The sequence below is a fragment of the Daktulosphaira vitifoliae genome, unplaced genomic scaffold (genome assembly GCF_025091365.1).
Source record: "Daktulosphaira vitifoliae isolate Bord-2020 unplaced genomic scaffold, ASM2509136v1 Scaffold_5, whole genome shotgun sequence".
NCBI lineage: Eukaryota > Metazoa > Arthropoda > Insecta > Hemiptera > Phylloxeridae > Daktulosphaira > Daktulosphaira vitifoliae.
The window spans coordinates 16,346,637-16,374,381 of NW_026099576.1; the positions used below are offsets into that span (position 1 = coordinate 16,346,637).

Below are 27,745 nucleotides of genomic sequence, written 5' to 3' on the forward strand. Positions count from 1 at the left end.
TCTTAATCAGGATATTAATAAGGAACTAGCAGTTTATGAAGCTTTTGGAATAATCCACCAATTTTTTAAAATTAAACACTATCTAAAGATTTGCATCGAAGCGTTTTTTTTTTATAGTGATTTTAATCACTGTCAGATATCATTATACTTGATCCAACTATGCCACGTCACCACTGTGCCGCGACCCCCCTGTGCTGGGTTTTTTTTAACTTTTCTTTGAGCACCACTGGAGATTATAATGGTTTTCTTAATAATTTAACATTGATTATAAAACTCATATCACAAAATTAAAATTGTTTAACATTGATTTAATATATTTTTACTTTTAGACGACACACAGAATTTTTAAATAAATATTATTTTAATTTTTTTATATAAAAGTTAAAGATTATTTTAGTAATTAATTTTCAATTAAAATTGCTGAAAGAAAAATTAATCATTATCTACTGAGCCAACACAAACCTATTGGAAGAAACTTCCAGAAAGTAATAAGACTAATAAAAGTGTATTCAACAATTACTGCATGGAAGTTAGATATTGTCGAAATATGCACAATGCTCTGCATTACGTATCTTACATTTATCAATATTTAATATTTAATTAATAATATAATTATATTTAATATAATTTAACATATCAATATTTAATACCAATTTTATACAAACAAATAATTAATTTATCTGTTATAACACATACACTGTTGTACACTAGCTATTATATATGTATAATATACATATACATTGTATATACATGTTAAATTGATTATTGTACACTATACATCTTATCTTAAAATAACTATCATGGTATGTTCAATTTAATACAATAAATTGAGAATCACTAAAAGCGCTGACGACAACAACCCATGAAGAGGTAATTAAAAATAATATAAAAAGGCTTAGTTCTGTTTGCACATCAATGAGCGAGCATGCCAGTGAGAGGCTAATTCTCTCTCCTTTTTGAAGATATGAATTCAATAAGGAATTCAGTATTCTTCTAATTGATTTATTTTCAGCAAACTAGTCGTCGGTACATTTTAAAGCAATATCGAATACAATTATTTTACGTTAACACTTTATTTATTTAAAAGAGACAGTATAAATATTTACGCAAATTTATAATAATCTATTATTATAAATTGATAATTTTGTCTTTCAACAGCAGCAAATCCAAAACTGTAAATATCTTCAAAAATTAATCTCTTTAATTTTTCGATAAATTTCATTTTTTATGCTGCTATTTCATAAAATAAAATTACTAAGACTAAAATTACTAATTACTAAGATCTATAAAGCTTATTTCATTGTATATTGTACTCGACTATTATTCAATTTTCTTTTAATTTAATTATTTCAAAAATAATTTATTTATTGTAACGACATACAAATAAAAACTTTTTTTTATTAATACGCTGCACTAAAACACTATATTTAGATAATAATAAAACAATGCAACATTATTAACGTACAAAAATGTTTGACCACGCAAGCTTGTAGTACAGCCGGCAAATTAGTACTGTACCAGTTCAGTTTTTTAAGGTTATGTTTAAGATAGTAAAATAATGAACTAAAATCTTTTAAAAGACGAGCGTTTATATAGTTATGTTAAAGCTTTGAATTCATATCAGTCAACAAAAATTAAAAAGTATCAAATCCGTAGTATTTGATAGTATTTAGTTACTATACTATGGCGAAGAGAGGCTAAGAAATTTATGTTTTAAGAGGCTTACACAATAGGCGTTTAATCGCGCGCGTACGCATTTTTAAAAACGCGGCGTTTAATCGCTTTATATAAAACACCCGCATTTAAATTGAACCATGCACACTATAAGTAAAAACATGCGTTCGGACGCGACCGATCGCTAAAATTAAACAATACAAATCGCATGTTATCATTCACACGGGGCGATTAAATGCCGCGATTTCCGGGCACGTGAGGGTTAATTGAATCTATTTTCACGTATTATTTTGGATTCATTTCCTTTTGTTTCTTCTATCTATCATGTCTTTGACACAAAAAATTTTATTAATTCCATATATTTGGAAGAGTCAATTTGGAATACAGGTAAGTATTAAATAAAGTACATGAATATATATATATATATATGTTAATAAAATTAATACGATCATGTGTATTAGCTTAATACATTTCAATTTATATAAGTACTGTATACTTTAAAATTGAATATGAATAGGGGAAAATATTATTATTAGTATATATGTATAGTTTTACATAGGAACTCATTATAGAATTACTTCAAATAATATAAATCCGGAGAAGCCAATATAGATGTATGGAATATCCTCAATTTGTTTGAAAGGATTCCAAACGAGCATTCAATATTTTGCCGAGCTCTTGATAAACGATAATTAAAAATCATCTCCAACAATTACGTAAGGTTGGGGTGTTCCTTTTTTGTCTTCGGGTAATACATTTTCAGATGGGAAATTGATTTGATTCGCGTAGAACTTTTTACCGAATGCTGAATTTTTAAAGATATTACAGTCACAATCTTTTCCAAAAGATCCTACGTCAATAATTCGGAAACAATAGTTGGCGTCACAAACAGCAAGAAGTACAATAGAATAAAAAATTTTGTATTTAAAGTATAGGGTTCCACTCTTCTTTGGGCATTCAATCCGAACATGTTTCCCATCTACTGCACCAACGCAATTAGGAAATTGTGTTTTTTTATAAAAACCATCAGCGATGATTAGCCAATCTGCGGTGCTCGGTACAGCCATTTCTACAGGTTGTAACTCTGACCAAAGTATCTCACAAGTCTCTCGTATAATGTTTCTTATGGTTGAAACACCCATTAAAAAATCAAAATGAAAGCTGAAAAGTTTGTTCCCGTTGCTAAATATCTGAGAAACAAAAAAATAATAATTCCTAAAGAAATATACTATTTTCATAATGTTCTAGTTAAAAAAGTTGGACAATTATCTCAAAAAGTAATTCCAATTGTTTTAATTTAATTGCAGTAAAAGGTTTAAACACTAAATGGAAATCCCTCAGAGATAGTTACAGAAGAAAATGTGTTTCAAAATCAGATCAGGCAAGGTCAAGCAAAACTAAATACGCATATAGTGATATTTTGGAATTCTTACGTCCTACTATGACAAATCGAGAGTAAGATTTTTTTTTTTGCTATTGCTTTTAAATAAATAAGTGAGTAATATTGTAAATCGCTATCAAAATTTATCATAAATTTTACTTCAAGGTATTTGAAATAACAAACGTAATATGATTTTATATTAAATTTGTAGAACAGAAAGTAATTTTACACAAGAAAATGAATATAATGAAAGTGATAATGATAAAATAAATATGGAAGAATACTCAACTGATGATGGAGAAGGCGTCATTGTAAAAGACAAGTTGAATCAAAAAATAGTATAACTGTTCAAAAGTCAAATGTTATACCTAAAACAGTGAAACGTCAAAAGAAGAACTTGGAAGGACATCAATCAAAAGACTTGGAAAATCACCTTGTATCTTTCTTACAAAACAGAAAACCCGAGGAAAATGATCCTGATAAACTATTTCTTCTTTCCTTACTACCACAAATCAAAAAAATTCCCGAAGACCAGAAATCTCAATTGTATATTGACATATTAAGAACTATCCAAAGAGCTAATAAAGGTAATCATCAAGTTGCTTATTATTTATTGCTTTATTCAAATTTCCAAAATTATGCCCCTTCAAAAGATATTCCATCAACTTTTAAAAAACCATTATAAATATGATGTCCCCTTCACCGCCTGTTGTAGATCCAAGATCCGACACACCATTAAACTCAACTCCTTCTCACTTACAAACACCAAACACAGGGTCTTCATTTACTAGATATTAATTTGAAAATTTATAATAAAATTTACATTACAATTTTCTTTTTTTTTACCTCAATGTAACTGTAAGTCGCTCTTCTGGTGGTATTGATAATCGTAAACAAGTATCCTCATTTTGAAGTTTTGATCCAACTAATAGAATCTTTAAATTTTAGATAATTCATATATTTTTTTTAATTTAATATTATATGAGATTTTATTTAATTATTTTATCCATTACATTACTTAAAATACTTAATAAAATAATTTAAAATCTTTTTTGAAACACATATTTTTTTATATTGATCTAAACTAAAGTTTATAGAACTAATTTTTGGTTAAACTCTAAAAACTTAAAGTTTTTACTTAAAATTCTTTATTCAGCTATATGGTCCAGTGGGATAACTGTGAATAAGGATCATTGTAAAAAAGACTGGCATTTTGAATCAAATTAACAAACATAAATTTGAATATAAATATTTAAGTAAACAATTTTTCTTTCATAAATGATATCGGTAAAATTATTTTTGAGTTTTTTAAATGTCTTACAAACTTTTCCTGATTAATTATGTTTAATGTTCGTCAGTCTTTTTGCGATGTTTACAAATACTCCATTTACCATAAAAAAATTATAGTTTATAAATGTGTGTTTTAATGTTTTATAATCATCCAGGAAATACTTAATTGGCCTTTTTATGGCAAATATATATATTATATATATTTGCCATAAAAAGGCAATAAATATATATTATATATATATATATATATTTAGGTCTAGTAGTATAATTAAAATAAAATGTTTTTTTTTATAAAACAAACAAAAACTATTTTTGAATATATTTTGTTCTGTAGGTGTAAGATAATAACTAAAAAACTTAAAAATTGAACAAACTAGTGTTGAGTTATGTTATTGATTTAAATTAATGATTGTAAAGTAATGAATTAAAAATCTTTCTAGCATACAAAGTTTAATTATATTATTACACAATTGTACACGCAGTGGTGTTTTTGGGGGCATTTGCGGTATACTTATTAACAATTGTTTTAATAAACGTATACCATAGAAAAATAATACATATATAATATTTATATTGTAAAGTATAAGCTTAAAAATAATAATACACCCTAAAATAAAAGAATGGATTTAATGAAAATACCATTTCAAATACATGTCAGTATTAGTCGTGATGTACTAAGTACTCAGTCTTGAGGGAATGTACAAATAAAATTGTTTATTTCCCCCCTCAAAAAATTGGATTTTCACAGGGTAATTATTATTATATGAGGTAATCATCCCTCATAATGACGCCCTTGAATATAAACCTGCATTATTCATATTAATGAATGTTTTTTTTTATGTTACAGTTAATAATTTTAAAATACAGTAAATAACTCAACTCATCAAACGAGCGTATAGACATACGGTAGTACCTGAAGAATTCTTCAGGATAACTCCTCATAGTTAAAAAATTAACTTGAAATTGACCTTCTCGAGGTCCTTTTAAATTTAGGAGGTGAACTCAATGTTTATAAATAGTTGTTTTTTTGTACAGCGTAGATACATGGCGTATACAACGCATGCAACTTCTACATCACCTAATGTACGCGCGCGATTAAACGCCTAGTTTGTAAGCCTCTTTAGTCTTACATACACATAGACTGCTATTAATATACACCAAAAATCAGATTTGTATCTATTATTGTTATCACTCATTTAATACGTCGTAAATTTTTATAGTTAATTTACATGTCATAACTTGATCAATAAAATTTGGTTTATGCAACAGCAAATAAAAATAATGACTTCTGTATTTAATACAGTATTATAAAAATAGAAACTTGGCCTAAAATCACTTAACATTAACAAGCTGTAACGGACGAACGGATAATCGGAAAAAAATTTTACGAATAAAGTTGCTTGTAATTTTTTAGCTTCGATGCGATGCTAAGAAGGTATTAATTATACTATGTGTTTTTTTTTTTTTTGTATCTGTTACCACTTTTTCTCAGCTCTCACCGAACCGACTTATATAATATACTTTATTATAGGAAAAAAAAATTTCGGATTACAATGAAAATAGTTACCAAATGCTATTTTTGTGTGAAAATTCTCGATTTTATCAACACAATTTTTTTATGAGAAAAAATATTTTTTAATAATCTCCTTTTCATTCGACATACTTTATCTTAATCAGGATATTAATTATGAACTAGCAGATCATGTAACTTTTAGAATAATCCACCAATAAGATAAATTACAAATTATTTAACAATCTAAATACTTTATTATTATAAATAGATTACATATATTCATATAAATTTTGAAATGACAATATAGTGATAGGCAAAAATAATTTATAATTATTATTATTTCAGTTCATATCTAGTGTGACTATAAAATTTATATTTTTCAAGAAATCTGTCAGTATTTGGTTAAAATACATAATCAAAAATAATTTTTTATATAACTAATAATAATAAAATAATTATATTTTTTTTAAATATAAGAATATAATATAATTATACAAATTTAAGTGTTGAATTTACAGTGTACATTATTAATATAAATCACTCGATTTTTCTTAAAATAACAACTATTATAAAAACTTGATTTGGCATTTTTAAGTTTCATATATGTTTTATAAACATTAAAAATTGGTAATTGAATATTGTGTATCAATAGTTACTTTATTTAATGTCAACAGTGTAAAAAAATCATAAGTTTGTTTTACATATACGTCAAAGTAAACAATCATATATTCTGCAAAGCTTCCCTTATAATCTGGATTTTTAAAGACAAAAGTCTCGTATTCATTTATATACGAAATCATGTGAATAATATTGTTTTCATAAAAACATGAATTTTTTGAATAATTACTAACATAATTAAATGAAATATCTAATGTTTTTTTCAAATTACTTGCAAACAAATCATTATCTTCAGGTATTTCCATATTACATACAGTATTTAGTTTCGAAAAAAATGGGTCACTATTACTTACATCATCTATATCATCAGGGAATAAACTTTTAAAAAACATTGCATAAAAATGAAGTCTACGTGCTAATTCTTTATATTCATTGATTTTTGTTATAAGCAATTCCTTTATTTGTAAGTTCATTTTTCTATCTTGTGCTTCTATTTTTTTACCACAGTTAATTTCATAACCACTAGTTATGTATAACAAAAATCGATTACTCAACTTAATTCTTTCCAAACACCTACATTTTACGAATTTAAAAATTAACTCTACCTTTTTTTCATAATTGCTTTCATTAACGTGCACATTTGTTGACGAAAGTAATTCAACAATTTGTGTATTATTCAGATGTATATTTATATTGTCGTTACTATCAAAGATTGCATAAACTCGTAATTTTTTATCTCCACTTCTAACTTTTATATTTTTGAGTTCAATCCATATGTCCACATTCACAAGTATTTCATTAAGAAGTTGAATTTTTTGACATTGGTCTAATTCGGTTAATACAAAATTTGAGAGTAGTGATTGAATTAAAATAACGATTAATACAAAACAGTTTATAAAATTCATATTTAACAGTATAAAAGTTTAAATAAATAGTATCAACTTTTATAAATCAAAACTAATAAACACTAACACACAAAACTTGTACTGAGATCTATGTATAGTATAATGCCATTTTTTAATTGTCTTTAGTTATTTAAGTAAGAATATAAATGATTTATAAAGACATTTTTTTTATTTATATTTCAATTTATTTACTTAAATTTTGAAAATTTTTATTTCAAAATACTGAAACGTTTCTTCGTTTAATTTCTTTTTAATTTGTTTTTTTACTAACTTTAAATATGAAAATACAACACAAATTGTTCAAATATTCGATTTGTTCTGTTTTATTTTAAAAAAGATGAATATATATATATATATATTAAACAGCTAACTATCATATTAGTCTTATTTTAGAAACTATATAATTTAAGGTGAAGTAGAGGTATAATCCTCTGGATCATGGTTGGTAACGAGTAGTTACGAACACCGTTGCAAAAGGTTAAGGGGATTTTTACATAAAGACAGTGTAGTAATTAGATGAGGAAGTATTGAATTACGTCGATTTTAGTATAATATAAGCTTTACAATAGTAGTAAGCAATTTTTGAACTCTTAAGCAATAAAATAATTCCATATAAAAGGGAAATGCAGGGTAAGCAAATTAATAATGGTGGGAAAAAGAATATAAAAGGGAAACATGAAAAGTATAGGGGGACGACACGGGACGAGACTGGACGTTTTGGTCGAAGAAACGTCGAGTTACGGGTTAGGTCGTTGATGTAAGAATAACTATATACTTTTTGTAAGATTTAATTAATTTTTGTGTTAAATTATTATATTATATTTGACTTTTGTGTTTAATACTTTTCGTAAATAAAATAACTATTTAAAAATCTGGACTTATATTTAATATTATTTAAATATAAGTAAATATTTAATATTCACGGTGATCTCGAAATTGTGTGTGTGTGTGTGTGTGTGTGTGTGTGCGGCTAGAGTCTAGGTTGGACTGCTGGTTCTTTAGTCAATCTTAATAATTAGTGAACGAGCTGGCTAGTGTTTGGGCTTAACCGTCCTTTAGTGGGTATAGTAAAAAGGTTGTTGTGCTGGTGACTGACAAGGAGCCACCCTTCAGTCTGCTACTTTTGAGCTAGACTGTGCTGACGGGTCTAAACTCTACCCCTTTAGTGGTCCACTAATTAGAGAGATTGGGGCTGATCAGTTTATCCAACGGGAGGACTCGGGAAGAGCTCGAACGGCGAACTCATCGTCAATATATATATATAAAACTTTAATAAACCTTTGTGTCTACGTTGGGGCATTACCGACGTACGACAACAGTTATCTCGATCACGGAGGTTATGATCACCGTTGAAGATGAACTGTATTATGTAAGTAGTGGAATCTAACCCTTTGGATCACGGTTGGTAAAGCGTTTATTACGAGTACCGTTGCAAAGGATTAAAGCCTAATACTTAGGAAAAGCTAGTAATCTTGATCACGGTTGATAACACGATGGTTATGATCACCGTTAAAGATTATTACTAACTTTTAAAGAAAAGAATATATAATTTTGATCACGGATGGTAACGCTTAGCTACGAACACCGTTGTAATTTATATATATAATAAGTATTAAGATATAAGGAAAAATAAAAAAACTTACTCAATGGAAAGATGAATGGATGAAAACTAGTTGGCAATTAATATTGCGTTCACTAGTAAAACGAGGATAATAATTCACATAAAGAAAAAGAAAAACTAATGAAAGAATTATTAAAATTATTAGAGAATAATTATACAAGTAGTGACGGTGTACTTTATACTACCCGTCACCACCTGAGTAGTGTAGAACGATTGCCCACATATATTTATTTTTTTAAATACCCTCCAAAAAACAAATGCGTATTCTAATTTCCTATTTCATTTTCTAGTTCTCGTTAAGGCTGATATGTAACATAAAATAATCATTACGATAAATATAATAAAAAATACATTAATTTATATTCTTTTGAATAAAAATTGTCAAACAGCGCTGTCCAGCGGACTTTCTTGCAACTGTCTAACATTGCTAAAGCTGTAGCGTAACGCAACAATACGTTATTTATAACATAAATCATTCGACTTCGTCGCTTTGTTAAACTATGAAGTACTATAAAAATTTAACAAAAATAAAATTATAAAGTGTGAAATTCAAATATTATATTTATTACTATGCATGTGGGCTTTTATATATTGTCCTGTAACAACAACATGGTTTGCCACTTGCATATCGACTAACTATAGTAGCAAGGGTCGCCACCAGTAGTATGTTTTTCTTTTTACTAACACAATAGCCTGATGGCAGATTAGCTGATTATGGCTGATTATTAAATATAATTTTCTAACACAATAAGCATCATCTAGAAAATTCTTTCGCGGGGGCGGCGATGGTGGTGATGACGATAGTATGCATTGTTACATACATGACGTCACAACTATTCTTGATAAAACGTTTTATATACTAGTTGTGGACCGTTGTGTGTTAATTTAATTATCATGAATATGATAACAGTGTTTTTATTATTATTAGAGATTTTTAAAACGAATTGATTGAAAATTGTTAAATACGTATGTATTTCACTGGGTTTTTGGTGATGTTTTGAGTAAAAATTATTATTACCTGATAATAATAATTTATTATATTATTGAATACCTGTGTAGCCTATTGAAGTCAATAGAATTAAATCAAATGATGTTAACGTTTTTTTTCATTGTCAAACTCATTGTTTGGATACTAAAAGAAATCAACGGTTATAGTTAGGTATAGAAATACTCTAATATTTATAACATATAATAAAATATAATATATATATATATATATATAATCACTATAATCACTAATATTATGTATTAATAATATTATTTATCTCTTAATGATTACACTTAGTCAGATTAAAAATTATTATTCAAACGAAAAATGTAGTGTAATATTCAAAATTAAATTTTATTTTATCTTATATTTACTAAATATTATCTGGTATATAAAATTTTTACTAACGGGGAAACTTTTGTGAGATACTGTATGTTTACTGTATGTTTTACTATTAGGATTGGTATAATACTATAGGTTATTATAATAATTACATGTTAACGAATATTTTAAGTTTAAACTGAAAAACGTATATTTTATTTAAAAGTTATAAGTTTTACACAGTTTATGTGTAATATTATTCAAACATTATTCACACCGTTGAAAAATTAACTATGGTATTAACCGAATTGAATATGGCTTCTACCGGTTAAGATATTTGAAAGATATTGGTTTTTACCTCCTATTGAGATTTCTCAATATCTCTATAGAGTTCGTTATATATGAATAAACTTCTTAGAAGGTTAAAATAGAGAATTGACCGAATCGAATTTGGTATTTACTGGTTAATGCAAGTGTTCACATTTTTTTTAATATAATGGATTTACCTCCTAATGAGATTTCTCAATATCTCTATAGAGTTCTTTATATATGAATAAACTTCTTGGAAGGTTAAAATAGAGAGAATTGACCGAATCGAATTTAGTTTTTACTGGCTAATACAGGTGTTCATATTTTTTTATTTATTTATTTATTTATTTATTTACTAAATTAACGCCCCAAAGGGCAAGAGTACAGTTAATAAAACTTAAACTAGACATCAATAAATTTATAGCATACAATTAATTATAAAAACAAACAATATAAGTAAAGATTCTTAACTATATAATCGATCTCTTTATTATATCTAAAGAATTAAAAAAGAAGTCCACTTTATGACAAACTTCATTACATTCTAATAACATACGATTGACCGGAGCAAAAAGATTATAGTTCTGTTGGACAGAAGAAACATAAAACATCGTTTGAGACCGTAAATGGACTGAAGGAACATTAAAAGGAATAATATCAAGAATTTCTGGACAGTCAATTTTATTATTTAATAAACTATGGATCCAACTAACGTCAAACATTTTCCGCCTCATACTCAGACTGGTTAGACCAATATCTGAAGCTACTACATTTAAATCAACTTCATTAATATCGTATTTTCCTACTTTTACTACTAACATACGTAGAAAACGTTTTTGCAATTTTTCCAGTTTATTAGTAAGATTAGCTTGATATGGTGACCAAATAATTGACCCATATTCGACTATAGAACGCACTAAAGAACAATATAAAACTTTTAAACAAATAGGATTAGAAAACTCCCAGCAATTTCGCTTAAGAAAGCCCAACATCCGTAGTGCTTTATTATAAATAAATGAAATGTGTTCAGTAAAAGATAAATCCGAAGAAAGAATTACACCTAAGTCTTTGATATGAGGAACATTTATGATATTAATACTATTTATATTATATGCATATAGTTCATATGAACGCTTACGACAAAAAGTGATCTGAGCACATTTAGACACATTCAAGCATAAACCATTAACAACACACCAATTATAAAATCTGCACAAGTCTGCTTGGAGATTATGACTGTCGTGAATTGTACGAATGTTAGAATAAATTTTTACATCATCGGCAAAACACAAATAGCTTGAATGTTGAAAGACATCAGAAAGATCGTTCATGAAAATTAAGAAAAGTAATGGAGATAAATGCCCTCCTTGAGGAACCCCAGAGGGGATATGGATAATGGAAGAGATAATATTATTTATCTTTACTTGCTGCTGTCTGCCTGTGAGGTATGAAGCTAACCATTTAAGTAGTGGGTCTTTAATGCCAATATGTTTTAATTTATCAATTAATACCTTGTGATTTAATGTATCAAACGCTTTTTTCATATCAGTATAAATTGCATCTACTCGACCACCATTTGCAACAGTGGAAACAATATTAGTATAAAACACAAGCAGGTTAGTAATAGTTGATTTAGAACTACGAAAGCCGTGCTGGCAGTTATTCAGCACGTTTTTAAAACTTAATGATAACTCGGGCTCTAGAAGTTTCTCAAATATTTTCGGCAACACACTTAATTTAGAAATAGGTCTATAATTACCCACATCAGATTTGTCACCTGATTTAAAAATAGGTGTAATATAACTTGATTTCCATCGTACTGGAAAAACACCCGAAGACAATGACAAGGAAAACAAAAAATGGATTGGACGAGTAAGCGGATAACGACAAGAACTAAAAATGATACCAGGGACAAGGTCAGGACCGTAAGTAGTGCCCGTATTTCGTTGCAGTTCTTCAAACAATTTTAGAACCGGGATCTCACATGAGGCTATACTAAACGAGGAGGGTAAAATAATATTTGGATACGTTGATCGGACGGTTTGTTTCGAAACAGAATAATTAGAAGCAAAGAACTCACTAAACATTTCAGACACATTGATCATATTGTCTGACTTTATATTTCCAAAATACATAGAGTTTGGAAGTAAGTTATTATTTCTTTTATCTTTGACAAATTTCCAAAAGTATTTTGGGTTAACAATTAAATTATTTTGAATACGGTTAATATAATCTGAATAACATTTTTTTGATAGGTTTTTACATTTAGATCTAATAGCTGAGAACTCATTATATATTGATTGGTCTTTTTTAATTTTGAAAATCTTGTGAAGGGCATTTTTTTTACGTATTAATTGACAAAGTTCCTTTGAAAACCAACTTGGGAAAGGAAACTTCTTTGGATAAACTTTAGGAACGAATAACTCGATAGAATGTAAGAGTATCTCATAAAATTTATCAAGCGCACTATTAATGTCATCATAGTTATATAAAATCGACCAGTCAATTGAACTTAAATAATAAGACATTTGACAATAATTACCACGTTTAAAATTATAATACCAATTCAAGGGGCATGAATGCTGATAATTGTTACTACGTTGTAACTCAACTAACAAAGCCGGATGGTATGGGTCTAATGGCACCAATATATCTGTTGAGGTATTGACAGTGATCAAATTTGTATTAGAAAATATTAAATCCAGATATGAATTGTATATATTAGGAATTGTGTTGACCTGATACAAGTTTAAAGATGAAAAGCACTCATAAATAACATCTACTTTAACTGATCGAGCGCCATCGTAAATCATGCCATGGTCATCATTATAGAATTTTGTATCACCTAAATTGTAATCTCCCATTAAAATAAAAGTAAAATTGGTTTTAACAACACTAGATAAAATAGACTGCACAGTATCAGCATGAGCTGAGTAGACACTAACTGAGCTCCCAGGTGGTATATAGCATGCACCAATAATATATTTTAAATTACCACCACTATTTACAGTTACAAACAACTGTTCAACATTATCAGTGGGGATCTTTATGATTTCTGAAAATAAACATTTATTCACACAGATTGCTACTCCACCACCTCTCAAACATGAACTGGTTTTATCACTCCGGTCAACACGATAGACTATATAGTTATCAAAGCTAAGCTCTGAATCTAAAATTGAATCATTTAGCCACGTTTCCGTTAATACAAAAAAGTCGACTTTGCATAGTGGAATATTACATTTTAATTCTGCAAGTTTTGTCCGTAAACCACGTACATTTTGATAATAACCCAAAAGAGACCGATAATTATTTACAATTTTTTTATTACAATGTATACAATTTTTAGTTTTTTTATGTGGATGATTTAAATTTAAATTATAATTTTGTTTAGAATACGAAGAAGTGTGGTTAATATTTTGAACCGTTGGGGAGTAATTTAGTTTTTTGGCTGGATCGAAGGAATACCTTTCACATATCTAATAACGATATTAGATTCACCTTTAAGACGTCGCTGGAATAACTCTTCCCTCAAACTTTTCATTTGTGAACGTTGAAGTAAAGTTAGGTCGGCATTAATCCATATATTTTTCCATTTACTTGTGTTTTGAAGTTTTATTTTGTTTTTTAACATTGTAAAAGCTTCCGATTCATTCCCAAATTGAATAAGAAGTGGCCGTTTTTTAGACTGTGCATTGCCAAGACGTTTGGCTAATGTTATGCTTAAATCTAGGTTTAAATGAGATATTAAATCATTTGCTAACATTTTTGAACTATCATTAGTCTCGTTTGGTGCTTCTTCCATATTAAAGACCACAACATTTTTACTTTTTGATATTCTCAACTGAGCCTCCCTAATTACTTCAGATGAGGACATATCAATATTGGTCGTGGTTTTTGACGATTCTAATAATGATACACGGTCACGTAAGTTGTTCAATTCATCGTTGAGTATTTTATTCTCAGATACAAGGTTATTAAAAGATGTTATCATGCTTTCAAATGAATTATTCAAGATACTTAGCTTATTTTCATAGCTTATAAATTTCTCTTGAATTGTTTTGAATTTAGTGTCTTGGGACGTTTGCATTGATTTTAGCATTTTCATTATATCATCTAAACAAAGCTCTTTTTGAAGTGAACTAGACGATGTTGATTTTTTTAACGGTGTTCCCGGTTTACTGGACATGTTAATCATTTACTATACAATATAAAAAAATTATTAACAAAGACTAAGATTTAAGATTCGATTTAACACTACGAGTAATCACTACCCACATACGTGTGTTCTATACGACAGATACAACTGAACTGAATTTTTAATATATAATTCCCCCCCCCCTTGAGATTTCTGAATATCTCTCTATATGAGGTTTGTTATTTATTAATAAACTTCTTAGAAAGTTAAAAAAATCATCTATATCGAATCGAGGGGGGTCTTAACCTGTTAAAAACATTTATGTGTGGGTGTTTTCATCCCTACTTAAATTAAAAAAATATATAATAATTTCATTGGTTGAGTGATTCAGTTAGAATCTCTCTATGAGCTATAAAATAGAGTAAAATACTTCATTACTCAATAAAAGTTTTACACCGTCAACATCGAGTCAGCAACATGAACATGTTCACATCTTACAGAAACTCTTCTAACATGGACTATCCGGTCTCGTACATAAGAAAAAATGACTTCGGAAAGATACTGAATAGATGGCCAAAATACACACCGCCAAATCCACCTTCCGAATTATTGGACGTTACATCATTCAACATTGATTTCAGAGAACGTAAGTTTATTCAAATTGGATTTGATTCTATTACACTACAAATTAAAGCACATATTGTCACACCTTGGAGACATATATGCATTAATGAGGGGTTTATTAATCGTTTATTTGGATACATGGGGCAGTTGCTGTCTAATGTTTTATCAACTGTACCTATTAAGTCCAAATATGTGTTAATAAATGAGGATCCGGATGTTGTTATCTCAAAAGCGTTTTATAGAACAGAAAATGTTATAATACTTCAATCAAGAGTTGTTAAACACTCGAGAATTTTACTAAATGCGAGAAACGTACTTAAACTTCAAGAACTAGAATTTGTTATTCATGAATCTGTTGTGCAAAAATTATCATACGGGCAAAAAGTTATTAAATCACAAGTCGAAACTATAATTAGTTATTTTTCACTACAAAAAATAGAGGAGTTATCAGAAAATTCAATAAAAAAATTTATTCGTGATCATGAAAAATTTCCGTCTTGTATAAATATAAATGCCGACGAACCAGATTTCACGCAACAAATAATGATGCATGCAGATGACTATATAGCAAAAGAAGTTTACAAAAATCAAATTAAACAAAATAAGGTGAGAAAAAAATTAAACGTTAGAATTTGAAATATAATTTATTTCAAACACTAATGTTTAAACATATATATATATATATATATATATATATATNTTTTTTTTTATTATTATTATTATTTAAAAAAATATAAAATACAATATATATTTATATATATACAATGATATTAATAAAATTATTATTATTATTTATAATTTTCTAACATCACCCGAAAACGGGTTATATGTGATTATTTGATCATGAATTACTAAACAATAAGCGGTAGTCTTCTCTGGAACCGCATTGGAAAATTCAAATTCTAATCTTAAATCCAAACCAGAGTTAATTTTTATATCATCATCCTGTCGACTCATATCAATAACAGCAACAGGCATTATATCTTTGAATTTTGAATGGTTAAGTAATGGTGAAGCCCAATCTCTATCGTAATATGTTCGTTGAAATTTTATGTATGAGTTGTAAAATAAAGAATAAAGGTTATTCGGGTAGTCAGCTCTAAAATCTTCATATGGATAAACTTGCGTGTTTAGATATACTTTAAGATTTGTCAAATTGCAATGATCAAAAACAGCCATAGACTTTGATCCTGTATTTTTACGGTCTGTTTGAAATCCTATAATAACATATCTAGGTTTCTCTAAATTATTACATGTTCGTACAGACCATGAATGCCGAGTATTCGTAGGTAAAAACGGGTACTCTGCCAGTTCCCATGTTCTAAAAGGGCATTTAATAGATTTATGACTATCTATTACCTTCATTAATCGTAATTTTTCTTTGTTAGCTACTTTAATCANTTAATTTTTCTCTGTTAGCTACTTTAATCATTGGCATTTTCCATAAAACCTTATTTAGAATTATTTTAGTCTTTGATAACTCTATGGCCTTTGTATTATCAGTTTCAAATATCTGTAACGNATATTAACAGTTTCAAATATCTGTAACGCATCCATATCATTTGATGCTCTATTAAGTATTAATTGTTGTGAGCAATTCATAAGTATACGCTTATAATCTTCGCAAAAACCAAATAAATGTCTTAGCGGTATACACACTGAGAAATAGTCATTACTCATAAAATTAGTATTGGTAAATGTAGAGCCATCAAACCCGATAGCGTTAAGCGCATTTATTTCAGATGTAGTATAAGAACACAGACCTTTCAAAGTTGTAGCAACACCAGGGTTCCTTAGTTTCTGCACCAAAACACCGTTTATATGGTAACTAAGTTCAGAAAATAAATAACTAAATCCGTTATTAATAAATCTAATATCACCCTTTACATCTTTAGGTCGTTCTAGTTTCCCCTCAATATATAAAAAACTTTCACTTGGAATTGAATAACCTTCTGAATTTTGAATCGAAATTCTAATTTCATCATTATTACATAACGCCGATGTGGAAAACGGCAAAAAGGAGTGGAATTCATATTGAATAATTGTACACTCATCCACACATTCGGCCGTAACGTCTAGTGACATATTATCATTCATGTTATAGTACTGCTCCAACGCTTCTTAAAAACTTGATATTTGATTTTGATAACTTTTTTTGTTTAATCTTTTTAGTTTTCTGTGTAGAATATTTTTTTTTACTCACTATGTTGTTCTTCTTTCGTTTCTGAGTTTTAATAGACTTACTACAACTGGAAACACTCTTATTTATACTAGAAAATTTAAGAGCCATTTTTTTTATGAACGATATGTAAACGAATTGTGATTGGCTCGCCTCTAAAATCGATCAAGTTTCCGTTTTGATCGGTTATTTGAAGTTTAACGTGAGTTATAAAAATATAAGATAATAAACCAAGTGTCTAGGTACTTCAGTAATTTTATAACCTGGATTTACAAGAGGGTAGAACTGATGAATATTATGACTCAATGTCCCGTTTACAAATGACGATGTAATCAAGTTACATGATACATTTATACAGTTAATACTCGTTATTTTAATAATTTGTTCTGATTCATGCATCACATTAGCTCTATAATATTGTTTACTTATAAATCCGAGCATAGGTCCTATGCTGTTTGATATATTGAAGTCTATGGCATGGCTGCACTTCAGTTCACATTTTAAAGTAGTAAGGTTTGGTTTCAATTCAAAAAACTCAACTTCATTTGATAAATTATTTTTTATATAAGTTTCAATAGTATTTATTTCATAGCACCCCGTAGGTATTTCTATATAATCATAGATTATATTTTTTCCTTCTCCCGGGCGTAGTATTGCAATACTGTTATTAGAGGGGGTAATATTCGGTATTGAATTATTACTTTGAAAACTAATCAAAGCTATTTCACTGTTACTTTCTACTTCCAATGGAGGAAATAAATCGCATGTTAATTCAGAAGAATTACCATTAAGTGTTATGGTAACCATGGTTCAGATAGGAATTTTAAACAAAGCTGACCACAAATGTATGTGTCAAACTTTTGCTGTTGTTCAATATTATATATTATTTCACAATCTTTTAAATATTTTAAAATTTCTAGAGGAGGTTCCACACCAAAACTATCATAGTAGTATGCTTTTTTAAAATATTTTTTTATAGCTACCCAGTGAGTTCCACGATTTTTATACGAGTCTAAATTAACAATAAACGATTCGATTTTATTACTATGCACAGGCAACCGATCTCTTGAAAATGTACCTCTATACTGAGGTATATTCAACTGGTTGGCGTACTTTGTTAATTCATAATCGTAAAGCGCTCTTTTAGGTAGCTGCGCTAACAGTTTTTTGACTTTTTATTGGTTTTCGGTTTTCTTTTCGATTTGTTATTCCTTTACCGGTAGATCTTAAGTAAATACCTTTATCCTTATTTTTGTGACGAAGATATACCCCTTCTCCTAATTTATATTTTCCCGGGCTATAGGTGAGAGGAATAATCCATTTCCTAAATGTATGGGGGTGTTTTTAGTCGAATTCATTTCTTTAATAGTTTTAACAATGCTAGTCGCTCCTGATGCTAAACTACCTAAAGCTGAAAGCCCCGCAAATAAAGGTATAAGCTGAATAAATCCTCCTTTTTGAGGAACGTTTAAAATTCTCGGTGTATTAATTTTTTTTCTTTTTGATTTTGGTAATACTCTTTTTGCAGCTGCTACAGCAAGTTTCGTTAACTTATGAATATCAGTTTCATTGCTCGATTTAATAGTTTTTTTTAGCAGCTTTCACTAAATCTTTAAAACTACACCCCATACCTAGTTTACATTTGACTTTCATAGCGTTACAAACTAACCACGAAGCTGCTTCTTCCTTTATCCCGGTGTCTTTAGACTTTACCAGTTCCCAAGAAGCGTCTTCTAATATCTTGTCAGCAACACGACGTTTTTCTAAGTTTTTATCACCATCATAGGCTATATCGTGTTTTAAGCACAAAGAGTCTAATTTATTTATTCCGGTTTGCCCGAGTGCAAGGCGTTTCGCTAACTTGGTGCCCGGTCCAGCAAACCTTTAAATGTAAATAAATATTCATAACTACATATAAATCACTAATATTAAAAAAATTATACTTACTGATACCCTGGAATATGAATTTCTGTTGATAAATTATTTATAAGGCTGTTCAAAAGCGAACCTCCTCTATTGTTCTTAGTCACTTGACGTGTAGACATCTTTTGACCTGGGCAAGTTAAAGACGTTCGTATTTATAGTAAAAAGAATGAAGTTTACCCCGCAAGAAAAAAAAATTTCCGTTCGTAATTTTGATCTACCTCAAAGTTATAACAACATGAAATCTAAACACGGTGATTTATTCCCCAACTCATTACGAGTTCTTATTCTGGCCCCCTCCGGTGGGGGAAAAACCAATGCGGTATTTTCTTTACTTACAAGTGAAAACGGATTAAAATTTGAAAATATTTATCTTTATTCAAAAACTTGTGATCAACCGAAGTATCGAATGTTAAATGATATTATTGGAGGTATAGATGGGATGAATATATTCACATTCGATCACGCTGATCAGATCCCCGCTCCAGAAAAACTTCTAAAAAACTCTATTTTTTTATTCGACGACATATTAACAGAGAACCAACATACTGTGAGGACTTACTTTACTCGAGGTAGACATAATAACATTGATTTAATTTATTGTGCACAAAGTTATAGTTATTTAGATAAGCGATTATTACATGACAATGCGAATTTCATAATACTATTTAAACAAGACGAGACTAATTTAAAACATATTTATAACGACCATTTAGCCAGTGATATTAGCTACGTGGAATTCAAACAATTATGTATGAAATGCTGGAACATGGAGAAATATAATTTTGTTGTTATAAGTAAAGATTGTCCACGGGACAACGGGCGATTTAGGTTAAATTTTGACACTTTTATAACTATATAGACTATGTTTGTTATTCAAAGCATCCATTTATTCATTAAACATGGCAGAGAATAGTTATGGATTACTTACTGAGTTAATACAAGCCCGCGAAAACATTAAACGAAAATATATGGAATTAAAACGAAATGATTTTAACACAGAAAAATATATAAGACAAAATTTAGAACCAGTAATAACACCACTTGAAAATTTAGTGAGTATAAATAATAAATATGATAAGACTAAATCAGATATTCACATTAAAATCGCTGAATCTTTGAATAATACTGAAGATGTTTATCATACCGAGAAAGACTATATTTCTCCAGAAAATTTATCGATTAATTCATGGTTTCAATCATCTAATTTAGATAAAATTTATGGCCCGAAAAAATCAACTTTAGGTAAAATAAAATTTGGTGATTCATACATTGAGTTTAACACTCAAAAATCTATAATATATGTAAATGAAAATGAGTTTCCGTTAACAAATGGTATCATTCAGTTATTGTTTTCTAAAGATCCTGAAAATTATAGCGAAGATGATAAAAAAAATTATAAAAATATGTTAATACTCTCATCGGCTCATTTAAATAAAGGAAAAACCAGTTTAAAAAGGGGTGGTGTGAAGTATAAGAAGATTATTGCATCGTTATTTTCCAATGGAGAAGGTCTTACTTTAACTGTACAAAATAATAATAATAATTCCTATAAAAGTCATGATTTTTGGGATGATCCAAACGAATTAGTAAAAAAATTAAAATTATTGTTGGCTTCGAAAGGTGCAGGTAATACAGGTGTGCAAAATTCTATTACGTCAATTTGGGAAGAATTACTAGAAGCGAAAATTATAAAACAAATTCCTCATGTCGAAACGTGATATCGCCATCGAACTTCATAGAGGTGCGAGACGTAACTTCGTAAGAAGAAAAGTAAATGTATATAACAAAAATGACTTGTGGCAAGCAGATTTAGTCGAAATGCAAAATTATGCTAGTGTTAATAAAGGGTATAAATTTTTATTAACAGTTATTGATTGTTTCACGAAATTCGCTTATACAAAACCGTTAAAAACTAAAACTGGAAAAGAGGTGGCTTTAGTAATGGAAGAAATATTTAAAATACAATCCCCATCTCTATTACAATGCGATAGAGGGGGTGAATTTTATAACAAATATTTCGATGAATTAATAAANCGAATTTTATAACAAATATTACGATGAATTAATAAAAAAATATAACGTAAAAAGATATTCAACTTTTTCTACTTTGAAAGCCTGTATTGTAGAGCGATTTAATAGAACACTAAAGAATTATATGTATAAAGAGTTTACTTCGAGAGGGTCATACAACTGGCTTTCAATTATACAAACTATAACGGATAAGTATAATAACTCAAAACATAGAACAATATCAATGACACCAAAAGAAGCAGTGGAAAATCCATCTAGTGTTATATTAAAAGAACGAATAATACCCCAAACACGTATAAAATATAAAATCGGTGACAAAGTGCGAGTGAGTATCTATAAGACTTATTTTGATAAAAAATATCTCCCCAACTGGTCAACAGAAATTTTTACAATATCAAAANATATCTCCCCAACTGGTCGACAGAAATTTTTACAATATCAAAAGTCAATAAAACCTCTCCTGTTACATATAATCTTCAGGACTACCAAGGTAATGATATCGCAGGTGGATTTTACTCGGAGGAAATAAGTAAAACAAATTATCCAGACCATTATCTTATAGAGAAAATAATTCGTAAGAAAGGCGATAAATCATTTGTAAAGTGGCTTGGTTTTGATAAAACACATTCTAGCTGGATTAAAACTAGTGATATTATAAAATAAAAATAGAAAATTACTGTCTACATAGAATATTAATTTTTTTNTAATTTTTTTTACACACACACACACACATGATATTTCAACCCCATACAATGATCATTGTATTGAGTCATGACAATACTCGAGAGTGTGAAGGGGGTATTCAAGATCCCTATATAAACCATGAACAACCCACAGAATCATTGCGTTTACTTCAAACACTAAAAATAATAAGTATTGTACAGTGAATCAATCTGAAATACCTCCGTGATTTGTGTGTTTTTATAATAATACAATGTCTACGTGTATTATCGATATGGAGTGTATACTCGGACCGGAAAATAATTATTTAATTAAAGAACTATCAGTAATAGATGTCGATTCTTTAGCAACACAACACTGGATTTTTAAACATACGTTTACAATACAACAATCGGAAAAAAGTTATAATGTGAATAAATGGTTATCACGAAATAGACACTTAATGACAGAAAATGTTGGACATGTTGAAAGTTCTTTAATTCAGAAAATTTTAAACTCACTACCATTTGAATACACTTATGTAAAAGGACTACAGAAACAACGAATACTTGCAGAGTTTATACCAACCATGAACATTTTTAATTTGGAGAGTTTGGGTATGCCGCGTATAGATCAGTTAGAACCATGTGAAAATTCACCTAGTTGTATGTATCATATGAACTTAAATCCAAAACATTGTACATTTTATAAAATATTTCAACTTAGAAATTGGTTTAAAAATAATACTTAATTATGTATTACACACACATGTATTTTATGTATTTTATGAACACTATACATTTTTTTATAAAATAAATTATTTAATTATTTTTACTTATTCATTGCATTTTATTATTTTCTTCACAAATAAGTTTTAATAAAAAAATTATATTAGATTTAAATTACAAAATTGTTATTTTTTTACAAATAATTATTTTCTTATTAGAGATTTTATACAAACATTATTTTAAAAATATAGTTTACAAAATTTGTGTTACAATACAAATTTACAGGTTATTAAAAACAATTTACAAAAATGAATAATAATAATAATAAATAAAAAAAACTTATTATACCACTCGAGAACTCCCCCACCTATTGGTTTGTAATGAGTGTAATTAGAGTCACTGGAGGTGGGAGGGATCGCCTGCGCAAAACCAGTGATCTAAGTAGTGAGTACAGTATGTAAGTGTGTATTATGTATACGTGTAATTAAAAAAATTAAATGTTATAAATAAAAAAAAATCTTAGAAATAATAATAATATTATACCCCCCCCTCTGAATAATAAAGCACATAGTTTAAAATCGAATGTGATATATGTTGTGTGTGCAATAGGTGGTTAAGTGATTGATAACCTTTACCAATATAGTAGTGGTCAGTGGTGGTATTTTTATAAAATTATTATATTATACTATATTATATAATTTTTAATTATTAAAAGCTAGTTTTCCTTCGATCCTTAATTTTCTAAAAAAAAAAAAAAAACCTCATGTATATTTAAATAAATAAATACATGTTATAATAATAATAATAATAATAATAATAATACTTACTCAAGCATATAATGTCCATGTGGCAAAGTATCGATTTGATTAGATAATACTACTCTCTTGTCATCATAACGATTTAATGCAAGTTTTCTAGTCTGTATAGTTTTCATGCGATGTTGGTATGATCTAAATGATGTGATTTCCCTCTCTGGTGTGTAGTTTTCATCTATTTTTTCAATATGTGTTGTAGTCATCCCTCTAAAAAGACATTGTTTATGATCCATCATCGTCAAATGATTTGTAGTTACATGTCTTCCAACTCCTTTTGCCTTTATTTTTTCCCGGGAATCCATTGTATAACCATAAGATTTAGATCGTAAAGCAATAAATTCTTCAATAATCTTCCCCAATGCTTCATCTATAAACGTTAATAATTTATAAAATATATTTTATTAAAATAAAAAATTTACTAACGATAACTTACCTGTAAAAGTACCTGGTAATTTAGTACGTTCTGTGTTATAGCATTTATGGTTAGGGTCTAAGTTTGAAGTGTCCAGTTTTTGTAAAAACCCTGGTTTTTTCAGTAAATCTTCGTAAAAATCATCCGTGTGAATTAAATAAACAAGAGAGTCGGTATCCATATAGATTAACTCTATACTTTTACCGTAAAACTTACGCATGGTATTATAGTGGAAATCATACATTAAAGTTTTAGAAATTTCTAATATACTAAAACCAGCATATATTGGTTTGTCAAAAGTAATGACGTCATGATTGAGGTGAACCGCACAAAATGTTTCATCGTAGATTGTTATGTCTTTAAAATTTGGTTTATTAACCAACCGTTGAAATGTTTTTTCATTTGTAACTAAATTCATTTTCATTCTCTTTCTACACGATTCCATGGTTTTTCCTAAATAAAAAATAAATATTTAAAATATTACTGATATTAAATAATAATAGTTATTATTATTATTAATTACCAAATACGGCATTATTCATTAATTTATAAAATTTTTTTAAAAATTCACTAGTGGCTATCTTTTGTTTGTCTGTGTTGAGTTTAATGTATTTTGACAGCCATGCACTCGGCTCGAATTGCAATATCCTATGTACCTTTTTGAGTTTCAAACCAGCATCCATCGCTTGTTTCAGAGTCGAATAATGTACTATATAATTATTTTTATTAATTAGAGTAGCACATAATTTAGGAACAATAGAACCTGGTGGTAAAAATTTTTCGCTCAGATAAGGTAAGTCAGAGTGTGCATCATGTAGTGATTTGGGGTAGTCAATGTCAACTTCTAGCATATAACCAGTATCCGAATTTGAATCAGTGTTCTCTAGCAAGTCACTTACAGTATTTATAGATAAATCACCTTCGTACCAATTAAAATGTTTTCTAGGAAGCGGTTGCGACATTGCCCAGCCATATCTGAAATAGTTAATAATCATAATAAAAATTGTTGTATTTCAATACGATTTTTTTTTAAAAAAAACTTACAGGTTTGTTGCATCTAGGTAAATTATCCAACTAGTAGGGTTGTTGGTATTATAATCACTCAGTTGTGGATTATTCGCCTTGCTGTATCTTTTCACAGCTTGTGTAAGACCACCACGAATTCCGTTTTCCATAAAAAGCAACATATCGTAGTCGCTTAACAATTCCAGCTCTACATTCGTTATTTTTAACATTGCATCAAATGACAACCCCGGTGCTGTGTAGTAATAACAGGGATCGAGGCCATAAGTCTTATGGCATAAATCTCTGAAAGCTTCGAAAACATCGCATAAAAGTAACACATCAAGTTTATTATACCATAAACAATAATCCCTCATTGTTTTATGATTGAACCGTTTCCATACATTTTGAGCGTGTTCATAATCTTGAGTGGAAATATGTTTTTCTGATAGTGAACTAAAACGAAAAAAATATTTTATATATATATTTAAATTAATTAATTACAGTTATAATAATAATATATTATTATACCTGTAAAATTCTTCAATTGAGGGTAGAGAGGTTTGAGATAGTTTACTCCAGTCATCCATCCACTCGTAGCAAAATACACCTTTTCTAAAAACTAAATCTAAATCTTTCTCCTGATATGATGAAAGAATAGACTCAAATTTTGATTTATCGGCTTGTAAAAGATTCGAACTTAACGTATCTAAACTAGCGGACATGAATCTTAGTGTATCTAAAAAGCGTACTGAAAATGTGTTACTTATGAATTTAGAATATGAAATAAATTTTTCTTCGGAATTCGGTACACAAGTTATACCCCCCTGCGCTAAAGTTCAGTTCTTTAAGAATAAAACTTTTATCATAGGACATGTTATGCGCATATACTGGTACAAATTTCGGAGTCTTCATTTTTAAATTACATGAATTACAAACAGTTTTTCGATAATCTCCGCTTAAATGATGATGATCTCGTACTGCAGGGTTTCTTGATGTAAAAGTACTCATACACAGTGGACAAAAACCACTACAGAGTATTGCGTTATGTGAGTCCCAATCATCATGTGTCATATGTATCGGTGTATTAGTTTTCAGTAAACGCTCGATTTTTTTACATACATCTATAATACTTTCGACAAATTTCTTACCAACATTGTCATTTCCGTTACTCCCACAATATTCAACAGGGTGAAGCGGTATTTGAAATTCTTCTAGTAATTCCCGTGGTACAGTATCGCTAACTTGAACTTTGTACACAAAGGACATGGCTTCGTGATTATGTGTTATTATAGTTTTTGATTGATGTGCGGGGTTCGAATTTTTAATTAACATCGCTTCAAAATCAGCATAAATAACAAAATCTAATTTATTTATATTACCCCAATTTTTGAATTTTAACACTGTCCCAGGATCCGGCATAATCGGTGTTAGAGGTTTATTCAAAAAACAAAATTTCTTATGTTCAGCTAAACGTTGTGCTTTGTCAGGTTTACCTAATTCATCCCGATATCCTTTGAAACAACGTTTGCATATGGCCAATGACATTGAATGTTTAGTGATTTGAGGTCTAATTAAACGAGAAAAATTCTTAATGTAACACCAATGATACTTATCGCTGTTGTTATGTGATCCGTCGGTAAAAAGAAGTAAATCAAAATGGTCAGGGCTTTCCACTTTACAAATCTTATATGGTACGACAATGTAATCTACTCTTCTGTAGTTTTCTCCACTGCGTTTTTCTTCCAACCCGTAAACATTGACCGACACGTTAGGATTATTTTTTTCAAATTTGCTTACTTGTTTTAATGTCACCGGGTATGTCAATCCTGAAAAATTATATTTTTCTTCGACGTTTGTGTAATTACTTACACGATTAGCATTTGGTGAGTTAACATTTTTCGCCATTATACTATATTTAAAACATAAATCGTCATTATTCATTACATTGATTGTTGCCTTACGGTTTTCAATACAATCGGGTAACTTTATATATGAAGAACCACCAAGCGGAGTAAACTTATATACATAGAGTAATAATCCATCAACTGTGTCCATTGTGAAATTTGAACCCTTACCACGGTAGACCTCTTCTTCATTTAATAATTTAGCAAACTCCTCGTCGATTATATTACTCAAATCGTTTATATCACCAATAACAAGTGAACGGGCAGACGTTTTAAAAGACCTATTTTCTTCAATAATTGTGTGCGGGACGCTGTATGTACCCTCAAGTTTAAGCCCAAATTTAATCGCATTTTCAGAGACTAACTCCACCAATAAATTAATTGATTCAGGTTTTGTCTCATCAAGGAATTGTTGATATTGAGGGCATAGATTCAGATTCTTTTTATAAAATATTTTAGCCATACCTCCAAAAACAGTTTGAATTAAATTAAATCCTGGGGCTTTGACCATATTTAATCGTTGGCGTTTGCTTCTTCGAGCGTTTTCAGAATTTTCAGTGTTCGATGTATTGTTAAATTCAGCCTGTAAGCAAATGTCATCCGCTTGTTCTCCACCCCATAAGTCCATGTCTTCATCAGATTTACGTTTGTTATTTATTGGAATAACGCCAGGTCCTACAATAATAATAATAATAATAATAAT

At 28.8% G+C, this 27,745-nt stretch overlaps 5 protein-coding genes across 5 annotated transcripts; all 5 read right to left on the minus strand.

Moving 5' to 3' along the window:
• Nucleotides 1-2,366: 2,366 nt before the first annotated feature.
• On the minus strand, nucleotides 2,367-2,816 carry LOC126908203 (putative nuclease HARBI1). The gene has a single exon (XM_050690114.1). The coding sequence runs from the start codon at nucleotides 2,814-2,816 to the stop codon at nucleotides 2,367-2,369; it is 450 nt and encodes a 149-aa protein (XP_050546071.1).
• Nucleotides 2,817-16,174: 13,358 nt separating this feature from the next.
• LOC126908204 (uncharacterized) lies at nucleotides 16,175-16,747 on the minus strand. Its single transcript, XM_050690115.1, has one exon. It carries the CDS (start codon nucleotides 16,745-16,747, stop codon nucleotides 16,175-16,177), a length of 573 nt encoding a protein of 190 aa, XP_050546072.1.
• Nucleotides 16,748-16,864: 117 nt separating this feature from the next.
• Nucleotides 16,865-17,479, minus strand: LOC126908206 (uncharacterized). Its single transcript, XM_050690116.1, has one exon. It carries the CDS (start codon nucleotides 17,477-17,479, stop codon nucleotides 16,865-16,867), a length of 615 nt encoding a protein of 204 aa, XP_050546073.1.
• Nucleotides 16,928-19,811, minus strand: LOC126907856 (uncharacterized). Its single transcript, XM_050689503.1, has 2 exons — nucleotides 19,509-19,811; nucleotides 16,928-19,443 (listed from the first exon to the last, which is right to left on the minus strand). Exons 1-2 carry the CDS (start codon nucleotides 19,604-19,606, stop codon nucleotides 19,140-19,142), a joined length of 402 nt encoding a protein of 133 aa, XP_050545460.1. The 5' UTR covers nucleotides 19,607-19,811; the 3' UTR covers nucleotides 16,928-19,139.
• Nucleotides 19,812-23,222: 3,411 nt separating this feature from the next.
• LOC126907827 (uncharacterized) lies at nucleotides 23,223-25,871 on the minus strand. The gene is made up of 6 exons (XM_050689439.1): nucleotides 25,667-25,871; nucleotides 25,178-25,591; nucleotides 24,657-25,108; nucleotides 24,155-24,586; nucleotides 23,734-24,088; nucleotides 23,223-23,647 (listed from the first exon to the last, which is right to left on the minus strand). Exons 1-6 carry the CDS (start codon nucleotides 25,858-25,860, stop codon nucleotides 23,608-23,610), a joined length of 1,887 nt encoding a protein of 628 aa, XP_050545396.1. The 5' UTR covers nucleotides 25,861-25,871; the 3' UTR covers nucleotides 23,223-23,607.
• Nucleotides 25,872-27,745: the final 1,874 nt, after the last annotated feature.

Coding starts and splice junctions, on each gene's coding strand:
- LOC126908203 (XM_050690114.1), bottom strand. CDS start 2,816: ATGGGTGTTTCAACCATAAGAAACATTATACGAGAGACTTGTGAGATA.
- LOC126907856 (XM_050689503.1), bottom strand. CDS start 19,606: ATGTCTACACGTCAAGTGACTAAGAACAATAGAGGAGGTTCGCTTTTG. Junction 19,444..19,508: donor ATTCATATTCCAGGGTATCA/GTAAGTATAATT, acceptor TTACATTTAAAG/GTTTGCTGGACCGGGCACCA.
- LOC126907827 (XM_050689439.1), bottom strand. CDS start 25,860: ATGTCCGCTAGTTTAGATACGTTAAGTTCGAATCTTTTACAAGCCGAT. Junction 25,109..25,177: donor TACCTAGATGCAACAAACCT/GTAAGTTTTTTT, acceptor TAACTATTTCAG/ATATGGCTGGGCAATGTCGC. Junction 24,089..24,154: donor ATTACCAGGTACTTTTACAG/GTAAGTTATCGT, acceptor TAACGTTTATAG/ATGAAGCATTGGGGAAGATT.
- LOC126908204 (XM_050690115.1), bottom strand. CDS start 16,747: ATGAAGGTAATAGATAGTCATAAATCTATTAAATGCCCTTTTAGAACA.